Raw genomic sequence first — 13,352 nt, forward strand, 5'->3', positions numbered from 1 at the left:
GTCTAAAATTGAGAGATGTCTTTAGTTTCTGGGACAGTTGGGGAGTATGCTTTGCAGTGACAAAGCTTAGGTGGGCCTTCAAAGTGTCTAAAGCAATATTCTGCCAACAGCTTATACAGGGGTTATATGAAAATAACTTTTATTTATTTTGACATAACCCCTGTTTACATAGTTTTGAAAGGCCCTCAAATGTGTTAGACTTATTGTGTTATTTTAGGCAATAATCCCAAATACCAAAGATGAAGACTCATCCATTAGATCTCTAGGCTAATTAGTTACATTTAGGTTTCCCCTCCTGCACACCATGAAATGATACCTAGGTACAACAAACATCCATAGACCCTTAGTTAACAAAGAGCCCATACACTTACAACCAATCTACCTAATTGGCAAACACATCAGTATTCAGAAACATTCTCAAAAGTTATTTAGGCTAGTAATCAGTGGAGGCTCCTCTATAGGAGCACAATCGCACGTGAACCCCCAAAGAAAGAGGGGGAAGAGGCGGGAAAAAACAAACCTTTTTAGCTGAATAAATATAAATTTTCCAATAGCTCCCTATTGGAAAAATTATATTTATTCAGCTATAAAGGGTTCCAGGCTAATTTAGTAAAAAGAATGCTGTTTTTACTGGTCTATCTATCGCACCGCACGTGCGATAGATAGAAGTATAGGCTACAAGATATTAGCACTTATTTTTAAGTGACTGCAGCGCCCCCTCCCTACCCAGCCCCATAGCTTGTTAATCGCACAGTTCTGACTGTGCGAGTGAGAGCATTGAGACAGTGTGATGACGGTGTGCGGGAGGAGGAGCCTGGCCAGCGTGAGCAGTGCACGGAAGCCTTCTGAAAAAGGGGAAGAGCGGCAGAAGAAAATGTAATGGTGGCAGTCTGGGAGAGAGCTTTCCCAGTAAGTACTGTATAACACTGTTATACTATTACTATATTGTAATTATAACGGTCACAGGAGATCATGGCTCAAAGGGTGAAGGGGGAGAGAGGAGGAGCAGAGCTGAACCTGTTTTCTGCAAAATGAATACTTCAAAGCCCTCATCTCGCCATGTGCTTGAGTCTCTGCAACATTAATCTTGCTGCCCAGTTCAGCTGTACTCTGCACTCCCCCTTCATAGCTTACTTCGTCTTGAGCAAATTGTGAAGGGGGAGGTTAGAGTAGAGCTGAACCGGAGAGCAAGCAAGATTAATGGTGCAGAGTGAGAAGAGAACGGGTAGGAGCCGGAGGGACGCAATACAGGTCAGATAACAATGAAGCAGGGTGAAAGGTGACCAATAAATGAGGTTTGTTTATTGCTAAATGCCTTCTGTTCCAACTAGGTCCTGTAGGTTGTATATATATATTTGGCAGTATGGGTGGAGGCAATACCCAATAGCATCAATATGATAATGATGGGCAAATAACATTATTTTTAATATACACTAATGGCTGCTTAGTCTTTTTTTACTGTGTGAGTTATCTCAGGGTGCATATCATCTTGACAGGCAGCTCTCTGCAGACAAAACATTCAAGGGGAAGAGGGGAAGGGGTTAGAGCCCTTTCTTTGATCAGAACTGCAGAAGCAAAACCATTTCCCTATGGAAGCACTTTCTGACTCATGTTTGGCAATATGTTTCCTAATGGGGTTATAAAAAGTGTTTCAGGATATACCTTTTATAATTTTTGCAGCTTTTATTTAAATTGGCTCTATGAAATGGTTAGTAAAATATACATATTTCACCCTCCCATATATATATATATATATATATATATATATATATATATATATATATATATATATATATATATATATATATAAATAAAACAATTCATGGGCTGAGCCATCTGAGGGAGGGGTGGGGCTTTATTTCGGGGTGTGTGGTCTAGTGCCCCCAACTTCAAACTTCACCAGCCGCCACTGCTAGTAATACATTTTCTCATTAGTAAGATTTTGTGTTTGCTAAGTTGCAGTTGAAAAAGCAAGAACATGTAGAATACCACAATTGATATGGCATGTGCTTCAAGCGTGATAATGCTTTCTGATATTATAAGAATTCTCAACAAGGCAGATGTGGTTATATTAGATTATAATAGATGAGTGGGGGTAATACCACAGAAAGAGTCAACAGTGTTTCAGTTCTATTAGGCTTTCAAATAAATTCAAAATGAAGATATTAAGAAAGCAAGTACATAAGGCATAGGCTACTTTCATTTTGTTAAAAATTAATGATTACCGGGTTGGCATTGGCAAATAAATAATAATCATAATAATTACTTCTAAGTAAAATTGTACTAAAAGGAAGGACCCTCACCCTTGTAATAAACATTGAACCAAAATTAATATAGATCTTAACCCCCCCCCCCCCAAAAAAAAAAAAAAAGCAGCAGACACCATATCAATTAAGCCTGTGAGGATTACAGCATAGGAGAGTTGACTAAAAACTTTTTTTTTCTCAGTTGAGATAGCTAATATTATGCATCTCCTAGCCTAGCAGGATTTCAAAATTGTGTTGGTATAAGGAAGCAATACCACTAGTGTCCACAAGAGGTCCTCATATTCAAAGAGTAGTCAGAAATAAGTATGTAGCAAATCCTCAATGTTACGTTATAACTCAGAACAACTATCTTGAAGATAATAATAGTCCTGTGTTTCTCATAATTTTTCTTATAGAGAAAAAAAAACATCACAACAAAAAAACAACAAGAACTTTAAAGAAAAACAACAAGTCAACCAACAATTTTCTTTTAACAAACATATGCTCTTTGTATAAGAGGGATTTGTGGTGGGTACACGGAGATCACTAGTATCAGCTACAGTTTCAGCCATAAATACTCTTTAATGAAGTTTATAAAACGTGGTCTACTCCTACTAAATTCATGATGGCTAACCAACTCCCCTCTTGTGCCGCGGATCTTGCTTAGGATCGGTCAACCATCCTCCTTCTTGTTGTGCAAGGCGGTGTAAAAGGATCCACATACTAAGCAAACACGCTAAACAACGCAAGAGTAATACAAAAAGAAAACAGTTCATTGCAGCTATCAAGGAACCATTATCTATCTTGTGAGGAATTCCTTTCAACGATATGCTGCAGATTATAGAAGGGATACTTTTTGTAACTCATTCCACCCCTACTTGTTTTTGCATAGACTGGCATAGTATTTTACTTATGTCTCTGGAGGTAAGTGTGAGAAGCTTTTTTCAGTGATTCTCATGTCTAAGAACCTGCACCAGTGATCTCTTAAGTATCAGACTAGGGTTATACTGCAGCTGCAGATAGTCTATGTAGCGCCAGACAAGGGTCAGTGCCGCCATTTTCCTTGACTTCCACATGTGCGCCTTCACACTGTGCCCTGTAGGTATTAAAAGCATTTGTCGATCAGGTTTTTGTCCCTAGTATGCACAGTTTGAGTCCATCCATAGCTCTGGGTGTACAGAGGTCCAATTTGCTGCTTGTATGAGGATATACTGAGGTTCAGCATTTTCGTGAGCTGTAGAGGTGTTCTCCTTCAGTGCTGGTTTTGATCTGCAGTAAGAGTTATCATTTAGCAAGAAGGGTACACCGGGATTAGAAAGTTGCTCAGCGCCATCTCCTGATTCAGACTGAGTGCCATCTAGCCAAGCTGCGTCCCAGGATGAGTGATGTTGAGGTGGCTGTAGGAATTGAGGATCTTATTTAGCAAAAACAGGGGCAGTAGTTAGTGGTAAGTGTAGCCCCTGAGCGGAACGGATCTCTTTATGAAGTGCCAGGCAAGCTTATCTAGATGCAGTAGGATTGTAGCTGTCAATTCTTTAGTTAGAGAGTCCATCTTGGAGGACAGAAGACACCGTAACTGTCTTGTGAATATATTTTAAAGTGCCTTCTGGGGAAGAGAAGATGTCTATTTCTCTACCCACGATAGTTCTCTACCCACGATAGTTCTCGGACACAAAAATTGTCAAAAGAGGTGTGGATGGCATTAAATCCAGGCTGTAAGACGATTCTTTTCACGAGGTATATCAGAGCTTCAATGCCTTGCTGCCATCTTGGTGCGCCACCCATCGGAAGTCCCATAGGCCCTTAGTTATGCTAAATAAATGATAAAGAAATGTGTGTTCTATAAATGTATATAGAATAGTACAGGTCATTCTAAGTTAACCTATCAAGATTTTTCACTCAGGTAATGTCACATTACCTGAGTGAAAAATATCCTCAGTAACATGTGACTCAACTGGTTAACAGTTTCAAAAGATGTGTAGTAGTTAGAAACTGAATTATATAAATAGTTTGAAACCAAAGTGCAACCTTCTCAGACAATATGCAGGTGATGGCTGTATACAGGCTCTTGCTGGTGTGTGGAGGCTTATTTCGGGGGTGGTATACTTTCAGAATCATCATCAATTTCCTCTCACAGAGTTACAGCTCCTACCTTGTGCTGCCGCCGTGGCTCTAGCTCAGCTCCTGCCTCCGTCCATGTTGCATCATAGACTGTGCAGTGCCGGCAGCAGACACAGAGCACTCACGTCATTTCCCCCCCCCCTTCCCTACGGTTCAAATTTGGAGTGGAGCAGCCGCATTGTGCAAGTGCTGTGCAGCCTATGTTTGCTGTAAGCAGCCAGTCGCTGGGTATGCAAGTCTGTCCCCTGCTTAATTTGGAGCGGAGCAGCCGCATTGTGAAAGTACTGTGTGCTGTAAGCAGCCGGTCAGTGGTCACTGTGTATGCAAGTCTGGACACTCACGGGCCGCACATATTACCGGCGGAGTCTGGGGAACCCGGGTCAGGGCCGGCTGCACCCTAGGTGGCAGTGCGCACTAGGCGGCTGCCTAGATGGCCTAGTGGGAGCGCCGGCCCTGCTCATAAAGCACAGCTCACACAGACACACACACAGTGTTACCTACCCACACTCATACAACTCACACACACAGGGGCCAATTTATCATAGTGCGGATAGACATGATACGATGTAGAGTATCATGTCCGCTGCACATCAATAAATGCCGACAGCATACGCTGTTCTTGTGAACTGCTTGTGCAACGCTTCCCCCTGCATATTCGTGACCAATACGCTGCTAGCAGGGGGTGTTAATCAACCCGATCGGGTTGATTTCTGTCCGCTGCCTCAGAGCAGGCGGACAAGTTTCTGCTTCATAACTTCTGTTTCTTCAGCCCCATAGTGTTACCTACCCACACTCATACAGCACAGCTCACACACAAACACAGCTCACACAGGCACAGTGTTACCTACCCACACTCATACAGCACACACAGCTCACACACAAACACTGAGAAACACACAATACTAACAAAGTACATCTGCATTTTTTTAGGAAGTCTGCATGCTCTACACACTACCTCTACGGTGCTCTCTTCCAGTGACCTGCTAGCTGCATAGGACAGCTGCTTCCGTTAGTAGCAGAAGGCCCCTCACTCCTCACTAATCTTCCCCAACATAGTCAAGAGGAGGGCCACTGACATACTAAATCATTTTATGTGGGTGATGCAGAACTTATGTTTATACAAACTGTGAAACTGTCACCCCAGGAACCAGCAAATATTAAATTACACAGCACATGCAAAACTCAAAACTTTTTACCTTATTGAAAATAATAACAGTGAGGCAGAAACCATTTCCGGTGGTGGATATTGTCACGTGGCAGCAGAGCTACACACATACACAAACACAAATATACACAGATATACACAGACACATATCTACCTATTGAGGCAATATATAAATGCATAATTCTTGAAACAATACTAGGTAAGTGTCCTTTACAAAAGTTATCATTTAGTAAGAAGTCTGGTATCATCAAATGTCAGGTGTCATGTTGTTAATGTGTCCACAATAACAAAAACAAAAATCAATAGTAGTTTGGGAGCGCTAGAAGCTAAATGAGAAAGTCTGGAGACTGATAAACAATTTATCAAAAATATATTTATTAAAACAATATAAAACATATATATAACTTTTAGAATATATTGTGGGACGTCTCCCTTTGTAGTTTAAGAACAAGTAAAATTTACTGCATAAAAAGAGCACTTTGGTATATTTTTCTAAAAGATTCCACCTAGGTTTTTCATTTTCACCTTAACTCATTTATCTTTGATTTCCACCTTAATTCTGATACTGAGTGGCCGCAAGAGATTTCTCAGATATTATATCGGTTTCCACTTTTATATTGTTACTTTGTATCAGATGGAAACAATTTACATATCATAGTCCAATATATTGTTATTTAAGTTGTTAACTTTTTGTAGCAATGTCTTTTGGTATATAATATATATACAAAGTAGTTTGTACTCAGTAAAGATTGATATTTTTTGGTAGGGCTTACCGGCTCTTCTGACACGTCTGTGTCTGATGGTATCTCGGTCTCTCTTACCGGTTTTTTCTTTTGTGTCTCTCCTCCCTGTATGATGTAGGTATCTCCGATGTCGAGAATGAAAACCTAGACCACGCTCCTGCGTGTATGGGTTTCCTTCTCTACCGGTTTGAAGCAAATTCGGCCTCTATGTTCAGGGTCTCGTTTTCCCCAGGCAGCTTCTTGGTACAGGTGTGCACGTCTCAGCGTGTAGATGTAATCTTGGACTTGAAATACAAACGGCCGTTTGTTTTTTGAACTTTCTTTTCCTCTACTTCCTTCGATAGGGGATAGGTAAAGTTGTTAGTCCAATAATTAGAAAGCAGGTAACAGCAGGTAACGTCTACGCGTTTCGCCAGCAGGCTTTGTCAAGACGGATAGTGTTTGTTCTGAGCCCGGCAGTTTAAAAAACCCTCTTGTCTTTTTGATTGGTCAGTTGTTCCTTCATTTTGATAGGTGTGATTTTTAAGGTGGATTTCTTTAGTATAAATAAGGTGGAATCTTTCCTAATCTTTATTGCTTACTTATAATAATTCTTATACATCATTGGATATCTAATAATTATAGTTTTTATGTTATAATATATATATATATAATATATTTAGACTTAATTATAGTGACATTCTCTATGATGGATTCTTATCACTTTTAGCTTTTTTGCTTGAATAAGAATTATAACTAAAATCAATTTTTGCAATGAAATTCAGAGGGCAGATTAATTCAAAATACAATATTGGAGAGATTTTGAAACTTATAATTTCTTAGTCTTAATGGTCTTAAAAGTTAACAACTTAAATAACAATATATTGGACTATGATATGTAAATTGTTTCCATCTGATACAAAGTAACAATATAAAAGTGGAAACCGATATAATATCTGAGAAATCTCTTGCGGCCACTCAGTATCAGAATTAAGGTGGAAATCAAAGATAAATGAGTTAAGGTGAAAATGAAAAACCTAGGTGGAATCTTTTAGAAAAATATACCAAAGTGCTCTTTTTATGCAGTAAATTTTACTTGTTCTTAAACTACAAAGGGAGACGTCCCACAATATATTCTAAAAGTTATATATATGTTTTATATTGTTTTAATAAATATATTTTTGATAAATTGTTTATCAGTCTCCAGACTTTCTCATTTAGCTTCTAGCGCTCCCAAACTACTATTGATTTTTGTTTTTGTTATTGTGTATTAATTTACGGTAATTATAGGGAAAATTACCTGTGAGGGAGCTTTGAGAAGAAATACCTGGCGCTGCTCTTTATATACTTATAGTTAATGTGTCCACAAACAAGTTTTACTGCTTATCCATCAGACACTCAATAATAAATTAAATAAAATGCAAAAAATAATAAAATAATAATAATAATAATAATAATAATAATAATAATATTAGTAGTAAATCCACAAGGGCTACCTTTTAAAATATATTACAATATACTGTATTACAAACTACTTATTGAGTTATTGGGAAAAGCAGCATGCTGTCATTTTACTATACAGAAAAACATAAAATGTCTCACTGGGTACGACCTATGTCTAAGGGTTAGAAGGGCAGTAAATTACAGGTGTCACCAAATAATGAAGTAAACAAACTGTGAACACAAGCCCTGGACCAATAACAAATGTACAGGCCACACCGACTCTCTGATTGATGCCTGCTTTGAATAGCATTGCTGGCTTCAATGGTAGGAATAGGACTCTCTTGAAAGCAGTTTCTTACAGGGGTCAGGGAGGTTTAATGCAGAGGCACTTTGCACTGATAAAAGCGATCTGTAGCCAATGCAAAGTACAGTGCAATGCTTCCTGTACAAATAAATTTACATTCACTTCTGTGCGTGTCTTTTATTCACTAAGTTTAAATCATGTACCTGTTTTACAGATGGTGACTGCAAGTATAGGTTAAAGTGAAGGTCAGATTTCATGTGAAAGTGCCCGGTTTTTAAAAAAACTAATAAAAACAGGGGCACTTTCATTCATGAACATTTACATAGCACCGTATTTTAAAAATACTTACCTTGTTCTTCAGAAATGCCGGATCGCTGTTCTGAAACGATGCCCCGTCTGCTTCTACCTGGTTTACTTACCCAGCAATGACGAAACCGGCTTCCTCCAATCACGGCGTTGCCTCAGGCAATGATTCCCCCGGGGGGGGGGGGGAGAACCCATGATTGAAGGATGCCGGAATAGTCATTGCTGACATATGAAGAGGCTTGCGACGGGCTGGTGAAGCACTGGAGCGGCTTCAAGAAGAAAAGATAAGAATATTTTACAAAAATGGCTGAAATGTCAATTTATATGAATGAAAGTGCCCTTGTTTTTAATAGTTTTTTTTTTTTTAAAACTGAGCACTTTCACATGAAAATTTACCTTCACTTTAAGCTAGGAGGAATGCACAGTATGCGTATTACCTCATCATTGATAGCAGTAAATCTGTAACTTGCTGCTAACTGCCAAAGACAGCCTGTGTTATCTGTCAGCTCAGCCTCACAATCTGTAAATTAAGTGCCACCCCCCCATGTCTGAAGGCTGCAGCAGTTCAAGTATAACTCTCTCTCATTGTGTTGCGTGCTCCTAAGAGGAGAATTTCACTTTCGTTGCTGTGTCACCACTGATGGCAGTGGTGTGTGCAGAGTGTGGGTAATTAGATGGTCGGGGCTAAGGGATGCCCGATGGTCAGTCCGGATCAGTTATATTACAGGATATAGATTATACACACACACACACTGGTTCAAACAGCTAAAGAATGACAAATATGGATTTCATAATAAGCGGTGTCGGTACGGCGGACAGAGGTACCGGCTCAAAAAAAGCCCTATATATATTCATATCTTACTATATATTGATATATCCGTCCAAAAAGCATCAGATATATAGAGAAATATTTATTTAGAAACAACCTTGAAATATGAAAAAGAACATTTTCATGTACACTTTGAGACGTCATGGGCTTTGCACAACAGAATAGTTTTTTCCCCCTTCTATTTGTGAATGTGCATGCGATCTGGCTTTATGGATTATGCAGGTTAACACGCACGCGAAATAAGTTTTTTTGCCATTTGAAATACCTGTGCAACCCCAAATGTGAAAAAAAAAAAACAAAGTGCACTGTGTTTTCGCAATTGCGAAAAACAGATTTGTCGCGCGACTTGTAATCTTGCCCAATGTTGGGTTTCTTGGTGGGGGTGAGGATCCCATCCCTAATTTTTGCACTGGGCCCTGGTTGGTCAGATAGATAGATAGATAGATAGATAGATAGATAGATAGGACAGATACCACACATAGCATACACAGCGACTTGATACATTGACAGACAGACACACTGGCTGAATGCATGGCTGAATCATACTGTGAAGAAGAAAAAAATTACAATACAAAATAAGTACAACTTGAAATCAGATCCACATTATCTAAATATTACCCACCTGCAGTTTTTTCTCCCCTCCTTTCTGTAACGCCATGATCAATTCTTTAACCTTTTCTGGGTTCTTCATCCTCACTGTGTTCTTATTCAGTTCTGCAATCTGGAAAACGGTTAAATCCAATGTTTTACAAAGAAAGAATCTCTTCAAATAAATCATCACCAAACCTATGCATTCCTGTTATTAAACTAGTTAACAAATACTGATAAATATGCTGCAGTCAATTTTTTTTTAATAGTATCTAATATTGGGTAAGAAAACAATTATTTAATCTGTGCAATGTAAAGTACTGAGTATTACATAACGATGCTGAAGTGCGCACAATCTAGTGCATTATGGCTTTTGAAATATTACATGGGAAAACCTTAGTTTTAACAACACTACTTACGGGCATCATTGCAGCGTTCTTCAGCTTTGTAAGAGAAAAAAAAAAGGCAAACCGCTTGGCGTGGTCGTGAATTAGGCTGTAAAATATATGTGCTATGACGTCTAATGTAAAGCAGTATTGCAGTTCTGCTATATGTCACTGCTGCAATGTAACGATTCCCTGGTCTCACAGCATCGCATGCTCCTTCTGTTGGCTACATCCAGGTTGCAGTTGATTGTTTCCGGGTTTTCAGATTAACTCTTGAGCGTTCAGCAAAGGAGGCTCTGGCTACAGAAAGCTCTTGGGTTATGAATAGAGCTGCCCTGAATCGTGCGTGCACCATACGCTCTCTGAAATAACTACACATCTGGCTTTGTAGCATTAGGCAGAAAAATGTACAAGGACCCGCTCTATGCTACATTTTTAACACTGCAGGGTAATAATTTTGCAAGAAGCTGGCAAGTAAATCTACCAATTACTGGAATCATCTCACCATCTGCAGACGTTTATAGCTGCAGACGTGGCACTGGTTATAGTGTTGCCAAGCCGCGCTTTTTTTATGGAACAGTACCCTTTAATCCATCACATATATACAGTACTGTATATAGTTAAAGTTCACCACAGCATTTTTGTTATTAAATAATTATTAAAAACCCCTGTCTGCACCCTCTATGTTGTAAGCCTGTGATTAATATTTAGAAACTGTTCAAAGGCAATTTTTGTCCAAATTGAAGACTTTTAGGGATATGAAACCCAATTTTTTTTTCTTTCATGATTTGGATAGAGCATACAATTTTAAGCAACTTTCTAATTTACTCCTATTATCAATTTTTATTTGTTCTCTTGGTATCTTTATAAGAAAAGCAGGAATGTAGCATTCATGCAATTAACAAAGAAAATGTGCTGTCCCTGCGATTGGTGAGCTGTCCCCCATAGAAATAATGAGTTCTCTGCTATGTAAAAGTTTGCAATGGAGGACGAAGTACACAGGAAGAAACAGGCGTATGTTTAAACTTTAACGCCTAATTAACGGTGGTAGAACAATTTTTTTAGGCCTACCAGCAAATGTTGTTCTTGCGTTCCGATGTAAAACACTTGCCCCCGGCATGAAGGGGTTAAAGCTGTTTTTTAGCCATTGACAAGTGCTGGTTAGTAACGTTGTGCATCTTCACACTTGGCGCAGCCATCTTGGAGTTTACATTTTCTCACACCCTGTGACAGAAGTAGGGTTGGCAGCTGTCCTTCAAATAAATACTGGACTGTCAAGCAGATAACGGGGGGGGGGGGAGAGAAAGACGCAGGGTTTTAAGGGAGGTAGGGCCTTGTGGCATAAAAAATACATTGTGCACTATAATGTCAAAATAAATTGTATTTAAAATTAAATTTAGTAGTCATACCAACATGAGCATTACATAGCGGTCGATTTATCAAGCTGCAATTGACAGGGGCGCACATACGCGCTCCTTTCCGCCTGCCTGCGCACAGCCAATCACGCACGGGCAGCAGCTGGCAATCTCCCGGTCGGAAGATTGAAATTCTTCACCTTAGAGGTGGCGAATTCTTCACCTTAGAGGTGGTCTAATGACCGCTGCTTGTTAAATATGGACTGCAGGTTCTGTTGTTAGAACCTGCAGGCGTAAGGGGTGCGAAGCTTTGATAAATCAACCCCATAGCATAAACTACTCCTGATGTCCTGCATGAGAAATGAGATTGCAGAGAGTGTTTTTGGCAGTTTTGTCTGTTATCCTTTTTATTTTTAAAACGTGTGCAGACTGAGCATGTTCCACAAGGGTACATTCCAAGATCACTATCCTGCTTTCTGGGAGTATGATAATGTACATAATGACTAGTGACAAACTGGGAGGTCGGCGATAGCCTATTGGTACTCTTTCGCCAATAATATGTGTCATAGTAGGGGTAGTTTATTTTCCAGTTATTCTTAATGACTCTGATTACTTGATTTGTTTGTGGGTAATAAGTAGTTATCAATCTGGGACATTCCTCTTTATCCACTTCATTCTTGGGCTGCAATAAAATCTCTCTGTTAATATTAAGAGCCTTGTATTTAGCTTGATTGACCTTTAACTATATCCTCTCACAAGTAATCTGTGCATTAAATCATAACTTTTCTGCAGGTAAATTTCATTGCGGTAACAGTTTCGCCTTATTAGGCACAAGAATTTACCATATGGGATGACTTTTAAAAGGCTTTATGGATGTGCACTAGAATGATGTAATAATGTATTAGTTGCGTTTCCCTTGCTTGATATTTATGATACCATCAGTATTTTTGTATATTGTTAGATCTAAGAAGCTGATTTTTTGTTGATCAGCTATATATATGTCAGTTGTCAGTTTATTATTTCTATTATTCTAATTTAGTTTTAACATGAATTGATCCAGTTTATCTAAAGTTCCACCCCAAATAAACAACAGGTCATCAATGTACCTGACCCATAATGGTATATAATTGGTAAATATTTCCATTCCATCTGTAAATACATTTAATAATTCCCAGTGTCCAAGAAACAAATTGGTATGGGTAGGGGCACAGGCTGAACCCATAGCAACTTGCAAAACATACAATTGACAGAAAATATGTGTTTCGTAGCTGCTGACGTAGAATCCCTGAACACTAGCATAAGACATACTGATGGGATACAGGCCTTACAGTACTTCTTACCCACAAATATCAATGGTAATACATCTCACAACGATTTTATCATTAAATTATTCTAGTTCATATTGACCCATATTTTTTTTACTTGATAATATTTTTAAACTGATATTATCTCCAGACCCAGAGCAATCTTTTTTAGATTAGCTTTTTTTTTTAAGAATACATATTTTTTTGGGGGGCCCTATGTCACTTTTGGAAAATGTCCTACAAAAAGCCCTTATATTATTTTAAAGGGGGCCTTAGTATATTCATAACTGTGTTTTTTTTATTTTTGGTAGTGTTGTTTTTTTCTGTAATGTAAGGTTTTGTTATTTTTTTTTTTTTATATATACATTTAGTGTTTGTTATTGTAACTCACAGGTGTTAGGTTAGGGGTCTTGGGGGGTTAGGTAGAAGTAGTGTAGGAGTAGTTTGCGATTGGGGTTGTGGCAGATTAGGGGTTAATAGGTTAGGTGGCTTATTGTGTTGAGTTGTTGTGGCAGTATAGAGGTTAATATGTTAGGGGGTGGTTAAGTATTTAGGTTATGGCAGATAAGGGGTTTATAGTGTA

At 38.7% G+C, this 13,352-nt stretch overlaps 1 protein-coding gene across 2 annotated transcripts in view; it reads right to left on the minus strand.

Annotated features, from left to right (window-relative positions):
* The window catches only part of NT5C3B (5'-nucleotidase, cytosolic IIIB), a 25,060-nt gene extending 13,738 nt beyond the window's left edge, over nucleotides 1-11,322 (minus strand). The window contains exons 1-2 of one of the 2 annotated variants that reach the window (XM_053698882.1): nucleotides 11,182-11,322; nucleotides 9,759-9,857 (exon numbers count right to left, since the gene is read on the minus strand). In XM_053698882.1, coding sequence (XP_053554857.1) covers nucleotides 9,759-9,827 — 69 coding nt within the window. In that variant the 5' untranslated portion in view covers nucleotides 9,828-9,857; nucleotides 11,182-11,322. Of the gene's footprint in view, nucleotides 1-9,758; nucleotides 9,858-10,143; nucleotides 10,439-11,181 lie in introns of those variants that run through there. The other variant, XM_053698873.1, reaches the window with a different exon arrangement.
* Nucleotides 11,323-13,352: the final 2,030 nt, after the last annotated feature.

This window comes from Bombina bombina, chromosome 1 (assembly GCF_027579735.1).
Source record: "Bombina bombina isolate aBomBom1 chromosome 1, aBomBom1.pri, whole genome shotgun sequence".
Classification (NCBI taxonomy): domain Eukaryota; kingdom Metazoa; phylum Chordata; class Amphibia; order Anura; family Bombinatoridae; genus Bombina; species Bombina bombina.